Source organism: Hippoglossus hippoglossus, chromosome 21, assembly GCF_009819705.1.
Source record: "Hippoglossus hippoglossus isolate fHipHip1 chromosome 21, fHipHip1.pri, whole genome shotgun sequence".
In the NCBI taxonomy this organism is placed as follows: Eukaryota; Metazoa; Chordata; class Actinopteri; order Pleuronectiformes; family Pleuronectidae; genus Hippoglossus; species Hippoglossus hippoglossus.
Window position 1 is genome coordinate 7,687,578 of NC_047171.1, and position 25,617 is coordinate 7,713,194.

The 25,617-nt window shown below is 41.7% G+C and overlaps 1 protein-coding gene across 3 annotated transcripts in view; it reads right to left on the reverse strand.

The window, feature by feature from the left end:
• The window catches only part of thsd7ba (thrombospondin, type I, domain containing 7Ba), a 196,417-nt gene that overhangs the window by 27,274 nt on the left and 143,526 nt on the right, over positions 1 to 25,617 (reverse strand). For 2 of the 3 annotated variants that reach the window (XR_004612496.1, XM_034574127.1), the window contains exons 16-20: positions 20,132 to 20,398; positions 19,004 to 19,182; positions 7,210 to 7,215; positions 4,983 to 5,116; positions 4,270 to 4,423 (exon numbers count right to left, since the gene is read on the reverse strand). Coding sequence is in view for 2 of the 3 variants with exons in the window: in XM_034574127.1 (XP_034430018.1) it covers positions 4,270 to 4,423; positions 4,983 to 5,116; positions 7,210 to 7,215; positions 19,004 to 19,182; positions 20,132 to 20,398 (740 nt within the window). In the remaining variant the exon portion in view is untranslated. The remainder of the gene's footprint in view (positions 1 to 4,269; positions 4,424 to 4,982; positions 5,117 to 7,209; positions 7,216 to 19,003; positions 19,183 to 20,131; positions 20,399 to 25,617) is intronic. The other variant, XM_034574128.1, reaches the window with a different exon arrangement.

Sequence of the window (25,617 nt, forward strand, 5' to 3'; positions counted from 1 at the left end):
GATCCATGTAAGCTTTAGATTGTCTCCCTATATCCCTATAGAGACATCTTGAAAACTGTGAGCTTCAAAAGTAACAAACACACACACTTCTATATACTGGTGCTCAGCGTAATAAGTAAGCACGTAATATGGAAAAACCTGAATTTACTGTACCATCGACTTTTACATGGCACAGTTGAAGGCAGATCAAATTGAGCGTGACAATAATTAAGGGAGAAATGATTAGATCTGTAAGAGTGCAACATACCAAATACCTACCAGGGGACAGAGACGGCGTGATGAGAAACTGCATATTGCTCAAATAACACAGCAGGGGAATGGGAATCATGAAGAGAGGAGCGAGGGATGTGTGTGAATATGGAAGAACTGTCAGCTCAGTCTCTCAGGGACAAAAAAAAAAGAAGGATTATACTGATGAAGGTGTTTGTATTGAGCTGCATTTGCCCCTGTCTCACTGATACATCAGGACGTGAACCTCAATCACTGTCACCTCCTAACAAGGGACCTCTGTGTGAGCCTCACACACAACTCTGCCTCCTCGAAATCAAGCTTGATTCATACACTGTGTATGTGCTGTAGCTCATTGCACCGCTAATGTTCAGTGTTTCAGCTACACAGACTCACACATTCGTATTCCGATGTGGAATCAGCAGGCTCAGTTGTGATACAATCGAAATAACAATGAAACCCACTGAGTTTAGAACAAATCTGTGAATGGAATCTGTTCGTTTGTAATTTGCAAGACGAGTCACTAGTTCAAAGTGCTAAAAAAAATGAGAAATCGGAGTAACAGTTTATTTCACATACTTCTTCACACCTTCACACACACACATGAACACACACGCACACACTTCACAGCTTCTTTGCCAGTGTTGTTCTTTATCTTAAACTAAAAATGCAGATTGGCATAAAAACAGCGGAATACAAACAAGGTTTAAACAAGAATGCCACAAAACGGGGAACGAATTGCAGAGTAGCTCTTTGGACAAATTGGATGGATTGGTGGACCCAATTTTACCCAATTTTCTTTCCTTTATGAATACAGCACACACAAAATTACAAATCTTCTCTGGTAAAAAGAGCAACTTAGAGGGAGCAATTAAATTTAGCCCATGCAGAGGGAGCCTTGGCCTCTGTCTCGGAAATGTTAATTCTCATCATAAACACCAACAACCAAAATCTGCCGCAGGCTGATCTAGTTCTAGTTACTACTGGACATATCACTAAATAGTGAGAGACCACTTCAACTTCATTTCATGCCACTTGTGGGTGCACGCACAACTGCAGCTGAAACTATAAATTCTGACTCTCTGCATGGAGGGTAACAACTTTATGGATAATGGTGCGAGCAAGGATGCAGCAGTTAGTGCAGCACAAAGCTGTACAACGGAGTAAAACGCCAAGTAAGGAATCTCTTATATGGGTCATTATGAAACTGTAGCAGGACAAATTAGAATATGGCGGGCTGCCACGGTCTCAATAATTTATGGGAAACACTGCTTTGATGTGGCGAGATAGGGTAGTAGCCTTGGCGTGGGAATACGCTCTCTGAGACTTTTGTGGTGGGGTGGGGCATGACTTTAGTTGATCTCCTGAAAAACAAAATCCAAGGATCTTAATGACTGTGTTTTAACCGTGTATCCAGGAACATGAATGTGAGTTCAGTGGGTTATTGTGGGGATCGGTTCTGCGTGTGGGTAGTTGGTGAGGAGCAGAGGAGAAGAATCACTTGTTCACCGGTGAGTGTTAATACATTTGTGGAAATTTCATGGTATCGGTGTCGACTACTAAAGTTTTGGTATCGTGACATCTCTAATATGTGCAGAGAGTAGGGAAACATCACGGCGTTATTACCTAGGATGCAGCCCTTCATCACTATGCCACCTTTGCACAACACAACTCCTCTGATCTTATCACCTACACACACTTGCACAACATCCTCATTCTGGCTGAACACAGGAATGGCCCAGGGCTAAACACCTATCTGCAATTAAAGTGGACCAGCATTTTTTTACCTGAAAAACCTCTGTTTCTTCTAACGCGATCCATTCGAGGACAATCTTTTCTTCCTTCGACAATGTTAGGAATTCGTATATGTACTTCTCTGTCTCACACGAGTGTCTTAGAGAATAGCGTGTCGGTCAATCAGAAGTCAGCAGTGTGGAGGGCGAGATGCTTGCCTGGGTGGAAGATGGAGAAGGTGTCAGGAATGATTCAGTGAGTGGGCGCACTGAGGTTTGGTTATCTATTTTTTTTTTTTTTTTTTACAAAGGTTGGGAGAAGGACAATAGTTGTAGTAGCAAATCAGCTTAAACCAGGAGTGGTTAACGTCCGGCCTTCGGGTCATATGCGGCCCGTAAGTCCGACTGCCCCCTCTCCTAGCCCTAGTTAAGAAATTACCAATGTGTATGGGAACTGTCAAGAAAAGGATTATTGCGGTGCCAAAAGGCACAGTGAATAATTCTGGGTGCAAATTATGTGCTGGTTCACCTAAATACGTACCAGTGCAACCAATGTAAAAAGGTAGTCTGGAGCCCTGGTGTGATATATGTGTTAATAATAAACAATAATTTAGTATGGCCCTCGAAGGATGTTATAAAATTGAAATGGCCCTCTATAGAAAAAAGGTCCCCCCCCCCCCCCCCCCCCCCCCCCTTGCTTGTACGTATGAGCAGAACGTGTCAGTGTGCAAATTCCTCGTTCATTATTCAAATGCTTGCGATTGGCAGATCACGGTGTTTATGCAGGTCATTGTGCCTGGAATAATTTGAGGTTGGGGTTTTTTTCTTGGCATGCAGTGATTTAGAGCTTGAAAAAAAGCATATGACATTTAATGTCTTTGCTATTGTGAAAAAGATTTTGCAAACATTATTACTGACTAGTGCAGGTCCTCTTCTAAACCTGCCTGTTTGGAATGGGCTGTTCGCTTGACCTGAGAAGATGAACTGTTCTAAAAATATTCGTCCACAGACAGACAGACATTGGTGGAATTAGTAGGTAGATGGGAAGATGTAGAAACTGACATCTTTATCTGTAACATCTTACAAACACATGAGTTTCTCTGATACCTTGAGTCCAAATATCCGCTGATGCAGCTGTAACATTAATTTGACAGAACAAATTAGAACAGCACCATCTTCACTGTACCACGTGTGCTGAAGTGATTTAGGGCACATTTATCTGTTGAGTCCAATCTTCTATAACCATTTTGTGCGGCTGTTACACTTTAATTGGCCTCCGAGTTAATAGCTTTAAACATCATAACATCACCAACTGCATTAAATGGCTGATTTTTACTGGTGTTCAGAGGGCTGCCAAAAGCTCGCAAACCAAATGACTGAACGAAACAAAAAAGGTCTGTGGAGAAAGCTCAGACTAATTAAGTAATCTCGGTGTCTCATCGCCCTCAATGCTGCTTCCTCTGACTCCAATGTTCCAGTCCAGTGAACTGGTGGGTCTGGCAGGAAACCTATACCATGCCGACATGACCGCGTGACCAGTAGCCGGTGGCTGCGGTCACTGGGGAGCATATGCTACATAGCTCTAGCCGCAAGGCGAACATTCACCAGAGAGTAAAGGTACATTCGTAAATTCAATTTCATTTGCAACAGCCACCGATACAGAGCAAAATATGATTTCAAAACCACACAGTCTTACAGAACAGCCTGGTGGATGCACATTCAGGCTCTTTATTACTAATTAATCCCAACACCTCCCTGATGAGTAAATGAAGTGTTTTAACCTTTGTATTTAGAAGAAGCCGGATGAAACACAATGCTTTTTAAAGCAAATCTCAACACTTTGCATCAATACATCAAAATAGCTACATGACGTGAGCTGAGGAGTGTATAGTGTTATAGTTCTCTGCATTGATGAATACATTCTGATTAATTAATATTACCCTACATGTCAAAATGGCTCTTTTTTTATCAATTATAAGCCAAAGGTACCAGACACAAATAAATAAAAGGGATGAAGAGTCATTCAGCATTTGTTTTATTATTGTACTCATGAATTCAGACATTTCTCTGACCTTCACTTTGCAACCAATCGACAAATGCTCATCTGTTTCACTTCAAACTTGGTTCATGAGGACTGATGTGATGAGGTGAGTTTCTAAATTGAAACCTTTACCCTTTGGGCTATTTGATTGTAACAATGTCACACACTGATGGGCGCATTTTGAATGGGAATCAAGCAGAGTCCACAATCCATCAACTAACCAAGAGGACAAGAGAACGGAGTCAACGATCAGTTGTTGTTTCTTACCAGGAAACAGCTGATCCAAGGTCCCCAGGGAGTCACCACACAGTCGTTGGGACAGGCCAGAAAGCAGACCTGGGCTCTGAGCGGCAATTCCTCCTGATCACAGAGACTGTCCTCCGCACTGCTGACCTCCCCACTCGATCCCTTCTTCACACACCTGGCAGAACAGCAGATATGACCTTATAACTGTAGTATTCTGGGCCAAACTGGGTCTTTTCTCAAAACAGAATACAGTTTCTTATTATTTTTAAAATGCATCTACAATTTGTCTGTTTTCTCAACATTCAGCTTTATAAAACTGAAATGGGCAAATAGTCTTATTACTGTTTTTACTGGAAATGAGTGACTTCAAGTTACCCATTCATGTTCGGCATAAACTTTACTAAACAAAACCAATCCAGATGCTTTTGACACAGTGACAGTTTCACAATAGGAAATTCCTAAATCAGATGCCTGTACATGCTACCTGAAGTAAAGGTCATCACTTCAGTGCTTTCGTCTGTGGCTGTTACGAAAATCACTAAAAAAGGCCCAACAAAGAAATCTGGCACCACTCGTAGGCAAGCGCTACTTTGTTTTAATTGTTTGTTCTCCCCTGGCACTGCAAGTGTCAGGACCACTGTTGAGTGCCAGCTACAGGACCGTTGCCAGTCTGCCTCTCCCAGAGTGTGAGTCGCGGTGCCAGACTCGCAGCGTGCCAAGCCCGACTCACTGACCTGATCTTTCGGCTCTGGACTCCCTCCCCGCAGGCTGGCAGGTCATCCACGGTGTTGATGGTGCAAATGGACCAGGGCTCCATCCTCCACTCGAACTGGCTGCATACGCTGTGGCACGGCACGGCCTCGTACACCTGTGCATGTGCAACACAGACACACACAGAGAGAAGGAACATGCACGTGAGGTTTAGTAGAAAGAATGTGTAACCTTAAGAGCTGGAGAAGCATACAAATCAGCGAGTGCACAACACACAAACACACACACACTACACAACATGTACAGAGAGAGAGAACATTTGGAGCATACACTTGTACAAAGTGTAGAGGATATTAGGGACGTTTCATAAAAGACAAACGAGGTGTCTCCAGGTTCAAACCACTCGTCCTCATGGGGTTTCTAGTAACAAGCAAAAAGCAATACTTATTTTGTTCTTAGGTATAAATTCTTACCTGATTCTAGAAGTTATACAAGTCTATACACTGTTTTACATGAAAATGCCTTTGTGCTGTTGTACGGGTCTGCATTACGCTTCGCTGGGAGGTGAAGTCTAAATATATACTCCCCATCAACGCCTTGTCTACAATGATATTTACACCTCAGTTAAAAAAAAAAAAAAAATCTCAGTCCATTGGACTTTTGTTTTATGAAATATTTCCGTCCAGACAGGAATATAAAAAATAACCACAAATCCTCAAACAAGCATGCCAGGCCAGTAGGTGGCGATATAGTCTACATCAACGATTTGTCAAATACCAGAGAAGAACATTGCGAGCCTGCTCAGTGAACTTTGTTCCAGGTAATATTGGGTGAGGAAGATGCCGGTAAACATGAACACACAGATACACAGGAAGGCATAAAAATCAGTTTTAGTGATTTTTGTTTTACGAAATAAGCACATTAGTGTGAGAAGAACATGAAATGCTAATATCAGGGTGATGTCCCTAATATTCTCTACATTCAGGCTATGAAAGGCTAAACTGAAAGCACTGGATTAGATTGTAACAGAAGTTAAAATAAATATTATACAACCTGAACCAAAGAACTTGCCCCTTTAACCACAGAGCTGCTCTGAACTAACTGATCCGCACTTATCATTCTACTGCTGCAGCAAAAGAAAAAAAACATGTTTTATTTACTCTGAAATAAAACCTACGCATAATATGGTGAGAACCACATGTGGTGTGTGTAAAGCTACAATGACCATGGCCCTTCTCCTCCCACTCAACCGGTGACTCTGGCATGTCTGTGTAACCGAGGGAGCAGCCAGCACACTGCTCCTGTAAACACATGTTTACTCTCAATCTATGTACCAGTCTGCCACAGTAAAAGGTATACTCCAGAGGACAATTTGTGGAAAAAGCTATGACAAGCTGTAATGGGTGCCTGTAAGTGTGTGTTTATGAGTGTCTGTGTGCGCGCGTGTGTGTGTGTGTGTGTGTGAGAGAGCAGACTAGAGACAGGGAAGCAGTGTTGAGTATTCCCTCCCCTACGGGCCACACAGATGCCTATTACACACCCTCATCATCTCCCATCTGTCCCTGCAGATGCCCCTGCTGGGTAAACTGGCAACTGCTCTGCTCCCACGTTCTCCAATAGCACTCGAGACACCCGGGTCCAGCTTAACAGCTAATTTTCATCACGGGGAAAATAAAATAACAACCAAAGAACCGTCGAGCCAATTTCCACAATATTTCCACATATTTATGGAGCTCTTAACATTCTGACCATGTGACCGTACCACACGGACGACATGACACCGGCATTGTCAGACAGATATTAAATCATTTTGATAAGGTAACAAAAATACAGCATATACACATTCACATCCTTGACGAAAAAGGAATCAGTTTCTCAGTTCCGATAAGCTGCAAACAGATCGGATCTCCTCACTGGTTAAATGTTACGTGCCCAGTCTCCTGCTCTTTGCTTCTCTTATAGACACAGCTGTGAAATCGAGCACACTTTACCAACTATTCACATTGGAGCGGCACACTCTAGCACGTGTCTGTCTGAGTCCCTCCAGTTAAAAAAAAGTAGGCTGAATATCATCCAAATGCACTTCACATTCCCATCTCTGCAGCCCTCTCTCCAACCAAAGCTATTGTTCTTCCTCTCGACCAGATGACCAAATGGGGGTCACGGGAGTGTGGGACGAGGACAGATCTGGCATGCAATTTCTCTTCATTAGCTAAAGCATAGTATATGTACAGAATGAACAGCACTGACCTGAGCCTGCGTGGATGTCCGTATTAGCAGTGCATGACAAGCCAGAAGTTGGGCAGGGGAGAGAAGAACAATGATATGATCATTAGTTTGGATTTGGCCTGCAGTGACAGAAAGGTATAGTTTCTCTCTTGAATTTATTGGTTTCGAAAAAAGAAATGCTGCATCCTGCTCTCTGCGCTTCTTTAATGAGGGTAAAGGATAATTAAGTGCTTCATCATTTATGGTGAATCTAGCGATGCTGGATGTTTTTTCGCCAAACTGAGTGATTCATAGTGCTGAGAGAGTTTTTAAAGTGCTGCAGTTGGATGCAACAGATGTGCAATGGCCATACCCGCAGCTGAAGGCAACTCCCAGAAATTAATTTGTCTGGAGACGGGGAGAGGGAAGTCGGCGTCGATGAGCATATGCTTCGAGACGCTGTGTGCTCTGTATCTTAACAAGCTCACGGAAAGTAGCTGTTAAAGTGTTGAACGTAACTAACTTTTCAAGCCGTGCTGATTCTTCCATGGTAAGAAGAGACATTAAAATAAAACTTCCTGCTCTGACACATGTATCGTTTACCCGCACAGTTACAGTTTGTTGGAGCCAAATATTGTTTACTTTTTTTACATAATTGTCTTTTTATACATTTTTTCCCCTATCTTTATTCAACAGGGTGGTCTTTCAATTTGAGAGCAGGACTTATTGATTTCTTGACTTCTTTGACTTTTAGTGTTTGTAATGCTTTAACTCCCTGCGCTAGCACTCAAATAGCCCCTGCTTGTTCTTAGATTTGATGTGCTTGTGCTCAGATATTTTATAGCTTGGATATAATTCCTGCGCTCCAGCTTCAGCTCTTCTAACGCTCACACTGCTTCTGTGTGCACGTGATATGTCCACTCTTGGATTTCTCCTCTGCTTTTGGGTTTTTCCTTCTGTGCCTGGATTTTTTTGTGCAACAAGTCTTTCAAAACGACCCGACAAATAGAATGCCAGGTGTCGTAATGACCAGGGAAATTGCCCCACCCTGCTGTTAGTGCTGTTTCCATAAAGAACAGGGGAAAAGAAGCAAACCTGACCCCAACACTGACAGGAAGCCGTTGTTAGAAGAGCGTGAACCTAATTAAAGTAACCAACCATATGGGACTCTCAAAGACATAAAGATAACACACCCACAACAAACACGGGACAATCAATCAACACAACATCTGGCATTCTATTGGTTGGGGAATTTTGATAAATTTATGGCAGGCATTTCATACACACACACACACACACAGAAGCAGTGTTAGTGTGAGAAGAGGCTAAGCCGGAGCACAGGAAGTCTAAGCATAAGCAGGGTATACTTGAGTGCAAGTGCAGGGTTTTGAGTGAAAGCATTACAAAATCTGAACGAGAAATCCATCAGTATTGCTCTCAAACTAAAAGACCACGCTCTATAATAAAGGCAGGGAAAGAAAAGCCATATATGCAGTGAGAAATGGTGACAGTAAGCACATGCATCCTGTGTAAATACTGTGTAACTCCTCTTTCTCGCCATTCATTAAATCATGACTGCACGTCTGAGTGGGATTAGAGGCTCAGGGTCATCTCTGGTTAAGAGGCAATAGTTAATGATCGTTACAATTTAAGTCTCAGATTTATAGAAAGAAATATTTGCCAGCTGAAATAGCCTCATGCGTGCCGTGGAATGTAAATGGCACTTTTCGTTAAAATCTCTCATCTGCTCTCTGAGATAATGGTTATGGCTTCCATCCAAAAAACATAAAGAGTCATAATGCACACACATAAATGCATGCTTTATTTTACTATGCAATGATGCATGTGCATACATATTGAGACAGCACACGCGTCTATTTTTGTCAACAGGCCCATATGGATGAGTTAGAAAGCAATGGCTTCTCTGAGACACGCAAAAGAGACTCTAGCGACATGATGGGGGACCTCTCATGAGATGGTAAGTTGAAATTGGGCCAACATGTGATGCAGAGTTATACATTACTTCCTCTCGAACACATGTGATGAGGAGATATATTTGTGCTTTTGAGAAAAGCTACAAAATATTTATGTCTTCTTCCCCCTGAACACTGAAATCTATGCTACAGAACATTATTTAGACGAGAGAAGATAAGATGCAGGCACAGGGCCTAGAACATTTTGCCAAACAAAAAAAAAGTGTGTTGACTGTCCAAACACCCGACATAACAACAAAACAACAAATAATCTGAAAAAAGGTAAATGGCAACACCATGATAAGGAAAAATCGTTAAGCAGCAAGACTCTCGGTGCCATCACTATAGACTGTTGAGCATGACATCTGCTCTCACACACTGACCCCCCCACACTTCCTTACAATATAAGGGATGACATAGAGAATCTCCTTCAGGGGATCAAGACTCTGCCATGAGAAAAGAATGGGATCAAAGCAAACGTGCTAAACTACATGTAACGTGAAGTATCTGAACATGTTTTCCTATAGAGGTGGATGTTCTCCTCATTGTACCTGTAATAAAGAGCATGTTCCTGCAACACATCCATAAATGATCCAGTCATGTTATCTGCAGTAGGCCATTAAGGCTCATTTATGCTAAAGGTTAGATATGTATGAAACGGACAGAGACTCCTGTCTGTACTCTGTATTCATTTGTGTTTTGAAATCATGCTCATCCAGGTTCTTACGGACACACCGGAAAACCGCACACACTCTCGCTCAAGGGCACGCCCGGGGTGCGTGTTCGCATCGCTACGTCTGCTAGCAAGAGGTCAGTTGGTGTAACACTGGTTACCCCTGAGATTCCTAAAGGGTTTTGTGGACTCAAACACTTCACTTTTCAGTGAACTATCCCTTTAAGGGGGATCGTGCAATCACTGCAGCTGCCTTGTAACAGTCCAGCAAGTGACTTGTTGCTTTCCTTCTGTTCACATATTTATTACTGGATTCAAGACTCTCATCCACATCATAGTGTTTTATTTCATACAATTTTTATTCTTATAAGATAAAATTGACGTAGTACAAAGTAATCCTAAAGAAAACTGCTTTAAGATTACAGTGACAGTACAATATACAATAGAGTACAATATAATAAAAGAATAGTATTTGAAAAAATATATATGAAAATAAGTATAAAGTGTATACGAAGTAAATGCAGAACCAGTTCCAAACAGACAGAGATAGTAAACTAATAGAAAATTGAAGTGGCAATAGAAAGTAGTAATGATAATGATAATGATAATAGGAGTAAGTGAAATTGAAGTAAATTGCATTGCATTTTTTTGTATTCTGCATTATGTATTCTTTTATTGTGCTCAAACTGCCTTTGTTTATAAATTCTACAGAGCCAGAGAGAGAGAGAGAGAGAGAGAGAGAGAGAGAGAGAGAGAGAGAGAGAGAGAGAGAGAGCCTGGAGAAACATCCAGTTAATTGTGGATAATTTACAGAATCACCATTAAGCAAAAAACCCAAGCTCGTTGGTTGCATTTCATATTACTCTGTTACACAGCGATTGAGCAACAACCTTGACTTCAAAAGAGTCATCCTTTTTTTCAAAAGATAAGCGTGTATTTAAAATTCACCCAGCCACTCAATACAATTTGTTTTTCCAATTTGGAGACAGAAGCTATGATTAACCTTTGTATCTGAAGTAAACGCTGTGTACCATCTGGGTGGCTGGAGGCTTGAGAGAGGCTCCGAAATCGAGCCTTACTGGGTGGCAGCACTTCAGACTGCCTTAACAATATGCATGGTTTGTAATGCAAGGAGACAGCTGGCTCTTTTTTTTGGGCCGAGCCTAAAGGGGGAATAACACATGCCCAAGCATTGCTCTACGTTAATTACACCTGATTGGCCCTCGGTATTTCTATCAGCGGTTGGCTCCAAACATCGTTCGTTCTAATGGAGAGAGATGAGTTTAGCACCTGGGTGCAGTGGGGGGAAAAGAGAACCCTAACATTTTTTTCCTCATTTATCTCTTTCTGATATTCGGCCTGTAGCCATGTAGCTGTTGACTGGCTGTGGGCAGTTATTGACAAAAGGACAGCATGCAAATGGATAAAAGAGAGATATACTCATAGAAGATTTTTAAATGTTGGAGAATTATCTGTAGATTTTTAATGGTTCCCGGAGGATGAATACCAATGTTTTTGGCAACCTCGTATCTTAAGAGTGAAAACTACCCATTTCGCTCCTTTGATACAAAGTAAAAGACGAGTTATTGAAGTAAAAACCTTTATCTCTGTTGAAACATTATTCTCAATAGCACATTTCACTCCTTCAGATTATATTCTCATGAAAAATGCTCACATACTTCTTCTGTTCACCCAACCCTCCACCTTAATGTCACCCAGGCTCCACTGTGTGATTCCGATGTGCCCCTCTTTATTAATATATAACCAGTTCTTTCTTAACCAGAAGAAAGAGTCCATTGTGAATTTACAGCCAAAGTCTGTAGTGGTGAATAAAACAGAGGACCAGGTGAATTAAAAGCAAAGGCATGCTAAGCTACACAATAGAAAAGCAAAAGGCACAAGCAGAATGTATCAAAAGTAGAAAATATCAAATAAGCAAGCGACTGGACAGAACTTGACTTGTTGAAGCTTGACTAAGACAATAGGCTAAGTAGCTCATATTGTTGAGCAGCAGCTGTAGGCCTACAGTTTGCAGCAGATAATGATGTTTGATTCTTACTGAGCTGGAGAACAACACCAGATGTTGAGATACAAAGTATGGGCAAAGTTAGACAAAACAAAAATAAAGTTAGATGAAGTTGAAAACACCTGGTTGTTACTGCGGTCCACTGAGGGAGCCCCCAAACCAGAGGGAATAGGTGCAGATACCTCTTTCATGTACTGTCGGTGGAGCAACCCGGCAACGAAGGAGCTGTCAAACAGCACATGGTGGGTGGAAGGTGTTGCACATAATAGTTTGGTCGTCACTCTTCCGCCCCCGCGTCTCTCGGGAAACGGAAAGAGCAACCAAGGACAGGACTAACCTTCCTCATTAGTTTGTCTGGTATCTTTTTGTCAACTGTCCAAATGCCAGTGCCCCAGCAGACCACAGCCCTGCAGGAGATAGTTACTGCTGCCGCAGAGCTGTGCAATGGATTTCAGTGTTACTTGCATTCTGCCCTAGTCTCAACACTGACTCTTCTTGTGCAAAGTATATCCATGCAGGCCGCCTTGTTGTTGAGGAAAACACTCAGCCATTTGTAAAGATACATAAATGTTATTGCTGCTTTCAAACATGCATGAACTCCAGATAATCTCCTGAAATTATCCGGAAGGGGCTGCATGTGAGAACGCAAATGTCCGAGTCAGTTGCTCCGGAGTTTCTCCTGCCAGCCCTCGAGGAAAATTGAATGCTCAAGTGAGACCATGTGAGAATACAGCAAGAACATGTCCAGAGAATTCACATCGAGCAAGCATGTCGATTAACATGCGACGGATGCAAAACTGAAAGCAAAAAGAATCCAAATATCTCAGGGTAAAAAATAGGGATTGCACACGGTTTGGGCAATCATACGCCATGTCTGGCCTCCTGCATGTTCTACCCAGACACCACCCCTCACCTGAATGAGACATTCCCCTGTCGTTGTGAACACGTCTGACCCAGACAATCTCCTGCTGCATTCTTTATATTCTCATGTTCATATCTGAAAATGGCTTATGTCTGTTCTGAGGAAATTGTCCATAAATCACAGAGTTGGGGGGTTTGATCCCCACTTCCTCCTTTCCACATGTTACACTGTCTTTGAGCAAGACACTGAACCCTAAGTTACTCCAATGATTCCCCCAGTGGCTTTCTTTCATTTGAACTAGAGTAGTTGGGTAATGCTTTGTTCTGTCAAAGTCTATCAACAAATCCTTGGTTATAACAATGTGCTGGAAGCAGGTTCACTCAACAAAATCCTCCTATAATCCTGTGCATCCAGCAATACAACAGACGCTTGTTTGAAAGCTTTTGTGTAATTTGGTAATTTACTAAAGCTCCAGATGATGAAAGCGTATAGAAAAGAAGACAGGACTACAAACAACCCTCAGTTTACTGTTCCCTGTTCGTCTCAACGTCATTCACCCTGATGCTGGCTAGAAGAGAAACAGCGGCACTTACGTGGCTGCGCCCACCGAGGTCAGCCATCACTGCCCTTTCAGACTCTACAAGTGTGGAACAAAAACCTGTGGACACGTCCAAACCAAACACCACCAATCATCAAGGGACACAAGAATAAATCAACTTACAAGATTAAGACTCTTGAGGCGGACTCTTGATTGAAAAGCACCACAGATAAAAAGCACATGCTGAGTGTGATCCATTAGTCCAGCAGGTAATCCACAAAGGTTTAGGAGCTCAGCTGTTTGGGCCACATTTATGATGTATGATCAGCAAGGTGCGCTGTCCCACAGCTCAATGCTTTTCAATCTATTAGGTTTTTCTAATGCAAAGCTGAACATGATGTGTGTGCAACAGAATCTGAATTTGATGAGCTCAGAACTATTTGGTGTTTCACTTGAAGCCAATTGAATCTCAGTCACTAACCCCAACCAAGAGTTATCTTACAATAATGACAACAAGGGGTAACCTGAGTATCTTGCATCTTCCCCTTTAAGGCTATAGTCGTCAGAATATATTCCCAGTGTAACCATTAGCATCATGCACCTTAATGTGTTGCCAAAGACGACACAACCAAAAGGACTAAGCATAGGTAGACCGCAGCAGCACAAGTGCTCCACTTGGCAGCCACACCAACAGGCACTTTGACATCTCCGCCAAGCAGATCTTTAGGGGGAAACATAACAATGCCTGAAATTATCGTCTACAATGAATCTACTGTTTTCAGACACCTACCAGCATCAGCACCCTCATAGCTTACTGACATTAGCCAGTCTTACAACATCCACCTGAAATTGAGCCAAGGCATCCCATCATGACATTCCAGCACTATGAAAGGACCATATTTTCTTTGGTGTTGCAAAGCTAAAAAGGCGAGCCAACAGTGACATACATGGTGAAAAAAATAAATGTGCGATGCAATAATCCTTGGGCTCTAATAGCACAGGGAAGTAAACCCTGACTTCTGTCTTCCAGTGTGCATGTGGGCGGCCGACCACTGATATCGGATTGGTCATTGCCTAGAGTTGCAAAAGTCTGACAGGGGCAGAGGAACTTGGAGAACAGACATGATTATTTCCTCCATAAATCTTTCCTAAGTGGCAAGATCAGACTGTTGGCAAGCTCGCTTTTTTAAAGACAATTTAAGAGCATCAGCAGTAAGAGAAAGAGAGAGCAGAGCAAAACAGCTTTAATAGATTGTAAAATGTGTGTGGCTTGTGTTTTCTTCCCGATAGTGCTATGCTGCACGTTGGGTTAAATCGTTCTGAAGTCTCACCATGAAGCAACTGATGCCCTGATGGGTTTTTAATTCACAGTCATTTTTCAGTTTGACGTATTGACAGCCCCATCCAGTGATCAGTTCATTTTTAACTGTGACCATAGACTGTACATACAGATTGGATGATGAGATAGCTCTCCATCAGGACCACCCGAAGCTCTTTACAGTACAGTGTATTGACAGTCACCCATACATTCACACAGTGCATCTAAGGGCAGCACTTTTTCTATGAGGGGTCAGTGTCTGGCCCGAGGACAATTCTGCATGCAGATGGGGAAGACTGGGATCGAACCGCCTTATGTTTAGAGGACAACCGCTCTTCCCCCTTAGCCACAGCCGCCCCCAAGATCATGTATTGACAGGACCTCGATACGGCCATTCGGTTCCACGATCACAACTCTGCACACTCCGTCTCCGAATGACGTCAAAGGCGCAAGATGACTGCATCCGCATCCAGAATACATTGGTTCAATTATTGTACAATGGGAAGAAGTGGTGACGCCTCACCCATTTTTAAATATAGTCTATAAATGTGTCATGTACACTTGAGAATGCACAAAATCAAGGGTCAAAAGTGAATTTAACACAGGTGGTTTGTAGAGGAAAGGGGCTTGATTATCATCCCTGCTCTGGCTGAACAATGTTAAAAAGAGGTATAAAACACCTGTATAAGCTAGAGTGGCACAGTCAAGCACACACCTCCATCAAGACAAAAGAAACATGTTCAATTCTTTCCATCGAGATCCATAATGGAAAAATATCAAATAAGTGCCCTATTCTCTATCTTGAGGAAAGTGATACAAATGTCTGGATCCAACCCTTTAAGCAGGATTGTTTTTTTCCTGGATCATCACTCCACCATGTTTGTTATGTTCTTCTGCTGACAATTAAACACACAAACAAAGGAATTGTATTTACTAGAAATAAATACACAACCGAGAGACCATATGAAGGCAGAAAGGCAAACATAATTAAACCTGAGAGCCTTTATGTTCCAACCGAACCATATTTGCTGTGTCTTCAAGTGGCATTCACAGCGTTTACATTTGCTATCAATGAAACTGAGAACATCAAGCCAGAAGAGCTCATCAACAAACCTCTGACCTGCACTTGCAACGAGGGAAAAATAATAAATCTGCCACTCCAATACTGGCTGAAAAGATTATTAGAAACATGATTCTGTACATATGTTGCTGCTGCTGATTCTTGATTTGTATGTATTTAATTCTTCATGTATCGTATCAGGATTTGTATTTTAAGAAGCAAAAAACATACACCCCCGAGAACAGTTGACAGTGGAACAAGAACAAATCTGCTCAATATTATTGATAGCAATGTAATATGATGTAATATATTCAACAATATGGACAGCATTTCCTCAGTGTCCACACAAAAGCACCTGTCTCGCAGGTCTGCTGAAGTCTCTCACACACACAAACCACCCACCACATATACACATATACACACACACACACACCTCCCACACAGAGGAGTGCTGGCGGTGGACAGGAAGGATGTTTCTCCATAGGACAGGGCCAGAGTGAATGGACCGGATGCCCCAGGCGTTAATAGAATGGAAAATAAATATCTGACTAGCACAGTGGCTGCCAGACAATTCTGTTGTATTTTATGGAAAATACTGCATATACCACTTGATATCTCAGCATTTGGCAGCAAATACTCGAGTCATGGTGAAATTTAAATGTCTCCTCTAATTATAGATCCAATTTGTGTGTTTTTCTGGGAGCTCTCTGAGGCAGTGTCCCGGGGCATCTCGTATTCAGACAGCGGCTGTACCTAGAGATATACTGTAAAATCAGCGTGTAAAGAGCAACCATTTGATCAGAAACTGAATATTTGTGGGTGTTTTATGCTAATTTAAAAAAAAAACAATAACATATCATTCCAGTAAAAGGTAAGTATTTAAGCAAAAAGTTGTGGCAAAGTCGGATTGGCAGGTGTGTGGGAAGAAAAGGATAAAAACATGTACTCACATTAACGGTGTGTGGGATGTGAGGGAACTGGAGTAAAATATTTTTTTCAATTTGTTACTATGACATTTTGTATTCTTATGACGGAGTACGTGTGGAGATAAAATGCTGCAGAGTGGACAACTGATCGGCCGAGGACAGCATGACTGACAGCTGAGGCTGACTTACACTTGGTCGAGTGCATCTATCAGCGGGACGTCGATACTGTGGCTCTGGCTCCAAATAATGTGAAAAGCCAAAGACATATCTGGAATATTTGGACTTCATTTTATGTACTAAGGGAGGAAATGGAGCCGTGTCATCCATCTTTATATAGAGACTATGCATTACCCAACCCTGAACCTACTGTTTAATCCATGTTGCCTTCTATGTTTTTTAAATACTAGGATATCCCTGTTATTGCAGTCACACATGATACCAGTTTAACATGTGGAAGGAAACTAAAACTTTGAAAGACATGTTATTCCAATTCCAATTGCCAAGCTATGATTGGACAACTGCTCTCTGGTAGACTAAGTTTCTAAAAGGGCCAACTGATCAACAGTGAGTGGTTTTCCCTGAGCTGATATATGAATTATTCATCCTGATTAACTAGCCCATGATAACCATTTTACAAAATGCAGAAAAAAAATCGTACAGACTACCTCATTAACGGCACACACATAAACTGCACACGCATAAACTTCACAGCCAAACTCCTGCTCCGTTTGACAATGTGGCCATTTTTACCCATTATTTTCATGCTCTCTCTCTCTCTCTCTCTCTCTCTCTCTCTCTCTCTCTCTCTCTGTGTTGCTCACTGAACCGTGTGACGAGAGGATGAGTTGCGGCGCACTGTAAAATTTGTCTCTGTCAAGCCAGTGACTTCTGGCGGGCCGCGGCTCGAGGGGAAACATCTGCTGGTGGGAGTGAGGCCAGGCGTTGGCTCGAGAGCAGTTCAAAGTAAGTGATAGGAGAGCAAGTGTTTGTCAGACAGGAGGGCTAACCATTACGAATGAGAATATTCCTCACCGCGCCGCACCCTTCAAAGAGACTTAATACAGAAGCCACGGTAAATACGAGAGCTGAAGTGCACCTGCTTAAGAAGAAAGCAGCTTTTTTTTTAGAGACCATGTGGAGAAGAAGTAAATTTTGAGCTTCCAGGATTTGACTGGCGTAACAAAGCAGCAGGGAGAAGTAACCTCGTACCTGCCTGCTGAAAAATAGGTAATAGCAGCTTTAAGCCCACACCGCGGACAGATGTACTTCACTTTGAATGGCCAATATGATCATATTAACACAAAGCCCAGGTCCGCCCTCAGGATGAATCCGTAAGGGCATTGGCAACGGCGAGCTCCAGTTTCAGCGGCAAAGGGTCATTACGGGGCATTACAACAGGGGCCATACAGACCTTGTTAGTGGGCACTTAACCATCTGTACACAAATGTCCACTTGAGCACACTGTAATATTTCCTCACACAGCCGTGCCTCATCTCCATACTGACCTCTACAAACTAAAGTGTCCTTTCAAGCCCATCCAAGCATACAGGCGGCGTTCATAAAAAAGACTCCCCTCGCTGTAAACGACGACCCCATCGCAGAGATGCTGTCACAAAATATTCAGAGCTACCGACGCAACCTCAAAAGCTCCCATCTGTCCAGCTCTCCCTCTCTACCTCCAGCCCCCCCCCGTCCTTTTGTTACTTAAAAGTGCCCTGTCTTTATGTCAAGGAAAGGGCAGGTCTGGCAAGGCGAATGATTTGGTCTGACTGAAGACACCAGAGAGAAAAGGAAAAAAAAAAGAGCAGGTCACCCAAGAGTCCCACTGGCTGATGGGTAATAAACCTTGTCATTGAAATGTGAGTAGAATGCAAAAGCACGCTGGGTATTTATGTGACCGCATGGGCTGCGACACAACCGGGGACTAGAGGAAAAACACATTCTAAAAGCCTAGAGATGAGTAAAAAAAAATTAAGATGCACACAGCTACTGCAATAATAATAAAATGCTGCATATCTGTGTGAACATGGAGGAGCGTAGACGCTATTGGCATTTAGCAAACTAATTCCCTACATTCAACAGCGGCCCTCTTATTGCATGTGCATGAAGTCGAAGTATAGATTGCCCCCCCCCATCTGCATTCTATTGTATGTGTCCCTGGAAACAATCAAGTCCATGAAGAAGTGACTCCAGGACAATGTAGACGGATGATGAGGTCAGCCCTGTGCACTCGTTTGTTGCAGCGTGTCAATATGAAAATTGAAATGCATTATTCTAATGTTTAAAAACTGTATAGCAAGTCTTGGCCCTAAAGAATTCCTGCATGACCTAATTTCCACTCTAAAGACACACGAAAGAACAAATGCATCAACATGCTGCAAAAAACTGCTGCCTTCCATAATTTCCTTCTTGTGCTGCATAAGGAATTTGTTTATGTAAAGTCAAAAGTGCAAGCCTCACCTGGTTTTTCAGATCCAGCTTGGGGCACGGCCGACCCCCGTTGAAAGCTTTCTCCCTGAGCCACTTGGACCGGATCTTCAGCCCGCCGCCACAGGACGCACTGCAGGGCGACCAGGCCGACCAGTTGCTGAGCTTACAGTCCAGGGGACAGGGAATGTGGCAAATCTCCACCATGTAGCCTGGAATTGAATGTTGGCAGACAAAGAGAGGAGAGGGAGGCCTGATTTAAGACTCGGTCAGCAGCTGCAGCGTGGCGCACATTAATAATGTCTGACGGACGTGCCACTGGCCCGCACACCACCAGACCTTGGTCTCGCTCGCCGTGACACAGAGAGCTAATTATGTGACTAATGGCCGTCTCACTCCTACACTGAGCCAACATGGCTGAGTGAAACTGCTCGAGGGGTTTCACACTGTACAATGTCTTTTGTTTTCTACTTTTGTTTGTTTGCTGCCTGAGTCAACTTCATCATCATTAAACACAAGACTACCTCTCACATTGAAATTTCGACAACAATGTGGGCACATAAACCAGAAGAAAAATATTTTTTGGCTTAAAAATTGCTGTAAAACTGCAAACATGTCAACTTCCCACGTACATAACTATCCAGCTATCCCTACAAATCCCTTCCTTTTCAGTCTGGCTTCCAATTAAATTCTATTTAATTATTTGTCGACTTATTTATATTTTAGCAATTATTTGATCATATTCAGATTATTATCCTCTTGAAGCACTTTATTTACATCACTCACTTTAATACATCTATTCTTTTATTTTTATTATTATTTCTTATGTTTTATATATCTTTCTATTTATTTCTATTCTGTTCACTTTTCTTTTTTTCTATTTAAATTTTTTTTACTAGTATTTACTTTTTCAAATTCTACCTCTAGTACCTCCTCATTGTAAGTTGGTCGGATAGTGTTTCAGTTTATATTTCTTAGTGTTCTATATGCCGTGTGCCTTTGATTGAATGTGTGTGTATGTGAAAAGTGAAAATTAACATGAACACAATGTCTGATTCACAAAATATAGTGAAGCATAATAAAAAAAAATTCTGCTAATTATGCAGTGTGTTGTAGGCTTGTAAGTTAAAATGTCTAAATTCACATTTCTGTTGATCCCACCTGAGTCCGTGCACAGCGTAGGGTTGACCAGGAGTCCCTGCTGGTCAACGCAGGCCACTGCTCTGTAGCGCAGACCTTGGCCACATTCCTTCACCTCCCGCTGGCTCATCCAGCCCTGCAGGGAGCCTGAGAGCGACGGATCAGGGAGGATGCAGGCAGACCAGTTCCCAGAGGGCTGGGACAGAAACTCATCGCAGGGACAAGGCTCTGTCTCCTCCACAGGGTACGACTTCTCATTCAAGCAGTGCTCCTTCTTTTTGCTGCGACCTGCGACAGAGGACGGACAAAACAATGGGAAGTTACTCTACTCTGGGTGGGTAATAAACATTCCATGAATAGGGTTTACAATTATCCACGTCGGAGTAGAGGCTGAGCTGCTGAATGCAGAGAGAGGTTTATTGTTATTGAGAGTCAAAAAAACTATTTTGTCTCTCAGATCAAATCAAATCCCACCGACCTATTTTGTTAATTTATTCATGATCATTCAGACTGCAGTCAAACTCTTGCAGAGACATATTTGTGCGCACTTCATTACCGGCTATAAAATGAATGTAAATTGTTAATTTGTATCATTGCGACTGTGAATGACAGAGGCCAAATAAAAGCAGCAGCAGTCTTTGTATTTATTTTTAATGATGTTGTCTCCATTAGTGTACCACATCTGAATCTCTCTCTCAACTCCATCATAGCACGGCAACTTTTCTCCCATGCAAGCCAACATTATATCCAACATCACAACTATAACCACAGGCTTAGATTTACTTGGCTGCTAAAATCACTCTTGCGATTTCCTGCATAAATCATTGTCTCGATCTTGACACCTCCAGGTGTTGGACTAGAATCTGGCAAATTTTTTCCATTACTCACCCCAACATGATGTACAGTGTAAAATAAATGGAGCAAAAAAGACAGCGTTGCTCTACAGTAAAATATGCCATCAAAAATTACACTTTGAGAGAAGATGAGATAGTTGTGTGATATTGTTTGTCTTCATCAAATTAAACCTAACATGGTCCCTGTGATTAGAAACACATGCACTCGTAAAGAAAGTTCTGGCATACCCTTTAAATACACAAAAATTACATAGATCAAAATCGAATCAGGTAATCTTGAAGTGCAAGTGACACCGTGACCTTTGACCATCTCAACAAGTCATCCTTGAGTCCAAGTGAATGTTTGTGCCATATGTAATGAAATTCACAATGGGTGTTCACAAGAACATGAGGTCACGCAACCTTGACCTTTGACCTTCAACCATCAAATTCTAATCAGTTTATCCATGAGTCCAAGTGAGCATGTGGACCAAATTTGAAGAAATTCCCTCAAGGCGTTCTTGAGATATCTTGTTCACAAGACAACTCAAAAACTGGAATGCCACCAACCACTGACTATTGATGGCGCTGGGGCAAAACTAGACTGTTTACAACATTGTCTTGTCACTTTTAAAAGGCACAAGATCGACAGCAAAATAATATAAAAATCCATTGACTATTTTTCATGACTAAAATACGTTTGATCCTTTAAAATTAAGCAAACCAACTGAATGCTCACGTTACGCTGCTCTTTCTTATAGTTTGCCTTTTAGTCCTTTGGAGAATATTAATGTAACAAATGAATAGCTAATCAGTCAAAACTGCTCTTTGTCCAGTGGCAAAGACGCACTTTTCCCCACGTGAAGTGCACTCGAAAGGTTCTCTGAATAACCCCGGGGAACGATTAGTGCTATTTGCAAGCATATTAAACTTTCATTTTTGTCCTTATTTTAAAGCCCCTCAAGGGAATGGTGCACGCTTAATGTCTGTGTTATGTTACTACAGCTATAAGCTCTGAAGGTTAGAATTGCATATTTGTTTTTTCTATATAATAAATTCAAAAAACACGCAAGTCTTGTTTCTGTATCATACAACGACAATTTTATGTTTGTAATCTTTAGTATGCACACCCCCTTTTCTTCCACAGCACATATGAAAACCTGATGCCGGTGCCGTGTTCTCCCGCTGAGGAGAAAACAAAGAAAGCTCCCTGACAAATTTCTCTTGAACATTTCTGCCATTGCTTTTTTCGTCCATGACGTCTCCCCAGCTCACAGTGGTTGACTTTATTATCAATGATCAATGGGGCATAGGCAGCCTTTGATTCACAGGCGTTGACAATAGTGGAGAAATGGTGGTACGATGAAAAGCTGCGTAGATACTCACACACTGTTTTATCCTTTGTCACTGAAGTTGAGCTCAAGAGTTATTCTGTGATTCACTGCTGTAAATCTCTTTTTTTGGTAAATCAACTGTCTCTCAGTCCACCTCATTTAGTTTTATGTCACCAAATCACTTCTGATATATCCCACAATGCCTTTTGGCGACCCCTTGTCACTGTAAAACAACAACCAGTAGAATGTTCTTCTGGTTTTGAAGACCTCTCGCTTATGAACCTATGTCTTATGGATTTCCAGGTCAAATACTGAGACGTCTTTCAATAGAGAATACTGCACCAAAATGCTAAAATGAGAATTAATTTCAGTTACACAAGAATCATTACAATCAATGAACATTAGAATGTCACAGAGAATTGGCAGCAAATGATTCTGCAGGGATTTTTTTTTTATCCTTTAAAATCTAATTGAATCCCCCCCAAACCCCAAACCTAACTGCTTTATTTAATGAGTGTGACAATTATTACAATTTTTTAATTCAAAACTTAAAATCCCCATTAAGCCTTAATTCCGATCTGACTATTAGAGACAGACTCCCAAATATAATAAGGCATCAAATAATTTGTCCTGTCCATCATATTTGATGAATGCTGATATATTAGCAGGGACATGAAAAAGCATGTGTTCCTCTCACACACTTGTCACTGTTAATATCTGGAAAAGTAACAGACACAAACTGTCAAGCCGTCCATCTGCTCTAAATGTCTTTGCCATGATCATGATTGACTGTCTGCTTCGCGAGGAGAATGGGACTCGAGATAAGAAAGATTTGCTGTTATGTTATAAACAGCCATTTACATCCTGCTGTAATTGAAATGTTAATGTTGCTGTGGTGCGTCCTCTTCATGGACACGTCAAATGCAATGCAGATAAGGCATTTCCCGAGAGCGCTGACTGGACCCTGGCAGGGGAGGGATTCCTTTGATGGCTTGTAATGCAGAGAGACAATCCGAGGTATTGGTGTTTGGCAGATGAAAAAACGTTTGACATATCTTCATGTTTCACGGCTCTGCAAAGCAAAATTGTTTTGATTCATTTCCCCTAAAACAGTTTTTTTTTCTTTGCATAATGGGAATGCCTCCGTGTAACAGTATTTAGACCTTGAATCCCTGACCAGCGAAAGTCCTTTAGGTTTCTGTTAAGAATCTTTTGAATTTTAAAATGAAGCCCGCACAATTAAAGGGAGGAATAAACCCATTGAGACCAAAATGAAATGTAATAACTTTGATGATTTTTTTCTCCATCTAGAGCCAACATCAAGTAAAGCATTTTAACTTGCTCAAAAAATTCGGTTTTCGACTAAATATGCGCGTTCAAATCTAATAACAGTCACATCAGCCTCAGTTCTACTTGTGTTATGGGAAATCTAACACGGATCTCAACAATGTCATCGTGGCCATTTTACCATTTACCTCAGATCACTTTGTGTACACACAGCCCAACTCTATACTCATTGGTCTTGTTCATATATTACTTATAGAGTACTCTCGGCAGTTTGCTAACATTAACTAACATTACATAATGAAAATTACTCGTCATACCAGGGTGAGTCACAGTGAATGTTCTCAGTTTAAAGAAATGAGCAGGAGAAATATTTTTTTATCCTGAACGCTCACAGAGCCGCAGGCACGGTATTGTTTTTATCCAAAGTTAATAAATATCAGAAAATGATTCCTCCCTCTGTTATATCATATGATAAGAGATGACACAATGAAGTCAGAAAATAACCCTAGGCATTGTTACTTTTCTGTAATATTTCAGAATCCTAAAAGAATATAGAGATGACCTGAAGCTGACATAGTTTAAAAAAATTATTAAAAATAATAAAGTCATCATAATATCACTAGAAAGTCAGGAAATGATGTCCTCTATTGCTGTAATGGATTAACTTAGCAACCAATCATCAGTCGTCATCATATGAAATTGTGTTATTTAAAAAAGTTGGCCTTGCCCGATTGACATACGGTGCATATAAAGGAAATGGAATCAAACCACCGATGCTTTCCATTTGTGTATGAATCAAACTTTTCATATGTGGGAAGAATAATGTGTTTATTTCTTCATCCAAACGTTACACTGCCAGGCGTTCAGAACTAAAATATATAAATAATAACACAAACGAAAAAAGGAAAAGCAGTTTTATTGATATTGCTTTTGGGTTCATACAGTGTTGCTTTCGAAGGTGAGATTTTCTTGTTGCTTGGTTCAAATTAATCCCGCTGGTAACCAAAGAGCAGAGCCAGTCAACACTTTGTGCACAAAGCTCGGTTGTGGCTTTAATGAACCGCAGCCCACAGAGAGTAAGGAAATTACTATATAATTGTCATAATTAAAGTAAACACCTTGTTTGTGAACCTTAAAATAACAGATTTCTTGACCTGAACCAAATGGAGGGAGAGCGAGGCACGCACGCACGCACACGCACGCACACGCACACACACACACACACACGCACACACACACACACACACATGACGCCCGTTGGTGAAAACATTGAGGGTTTTTTACTAATCCTGCTAAACGTGTGCACTTGTGTATTTGTTTCATGGATCCTGGGCGTCCTCAGCCTCCCGTGTGCCAAGTGACAGCTGCTCCTGAAGTGGGTCTGATTGCAAACATTCCTCACAGAGTGTGAACTCACTGCTGTCGCACGGCAATTCACAGACAATCTGTTCAATCCACACCACTGCTGGTGGTTGATTGAAGAGTGCGAGCGAAACATCACTTAACTTTGACAACTACATTACTTGCAACAGCACCGCATTGGCACACAGACGCCGCAAGAAATCTGCATTGGGATCTGCAATATTCAACCTGCTCTAACTGCATGGCATCAATTTTCAAAATGAGCTCTCTCTAATATTTATTGTGATGATGCTCCATTAACAGTCATAATGCTGTGCGGTTCTTTTTTTGGGTCCCTTTAAAGCCGGTGTTATAGTTTTCACATCTGTCAGTATGTCTGCTAAGGTCCATGGAACTAGCATTTTGTCATAAGAAGACTGTCCGCGTAGACACTGTTACTGATGGGACATGAGCTGAGAAACTAAAATGGACGCTGACCTTGAGGAGAGGCGGGGACGAGGAGATCTACCGCTACCCTCATACCACGATTCCCATATAAAACAATACCTGCCCTGTGGTTGTATGACTCCGCCAACTGGTGCAGTTGCAGACATTTTGTTCCAAGACTCATATGGTCCCCTTGAGATTTGACCTCTGAAATGTTTTGATCCAAGAGACAACTGGTCAAAGTTGAAACAAATTCACAAAAGGC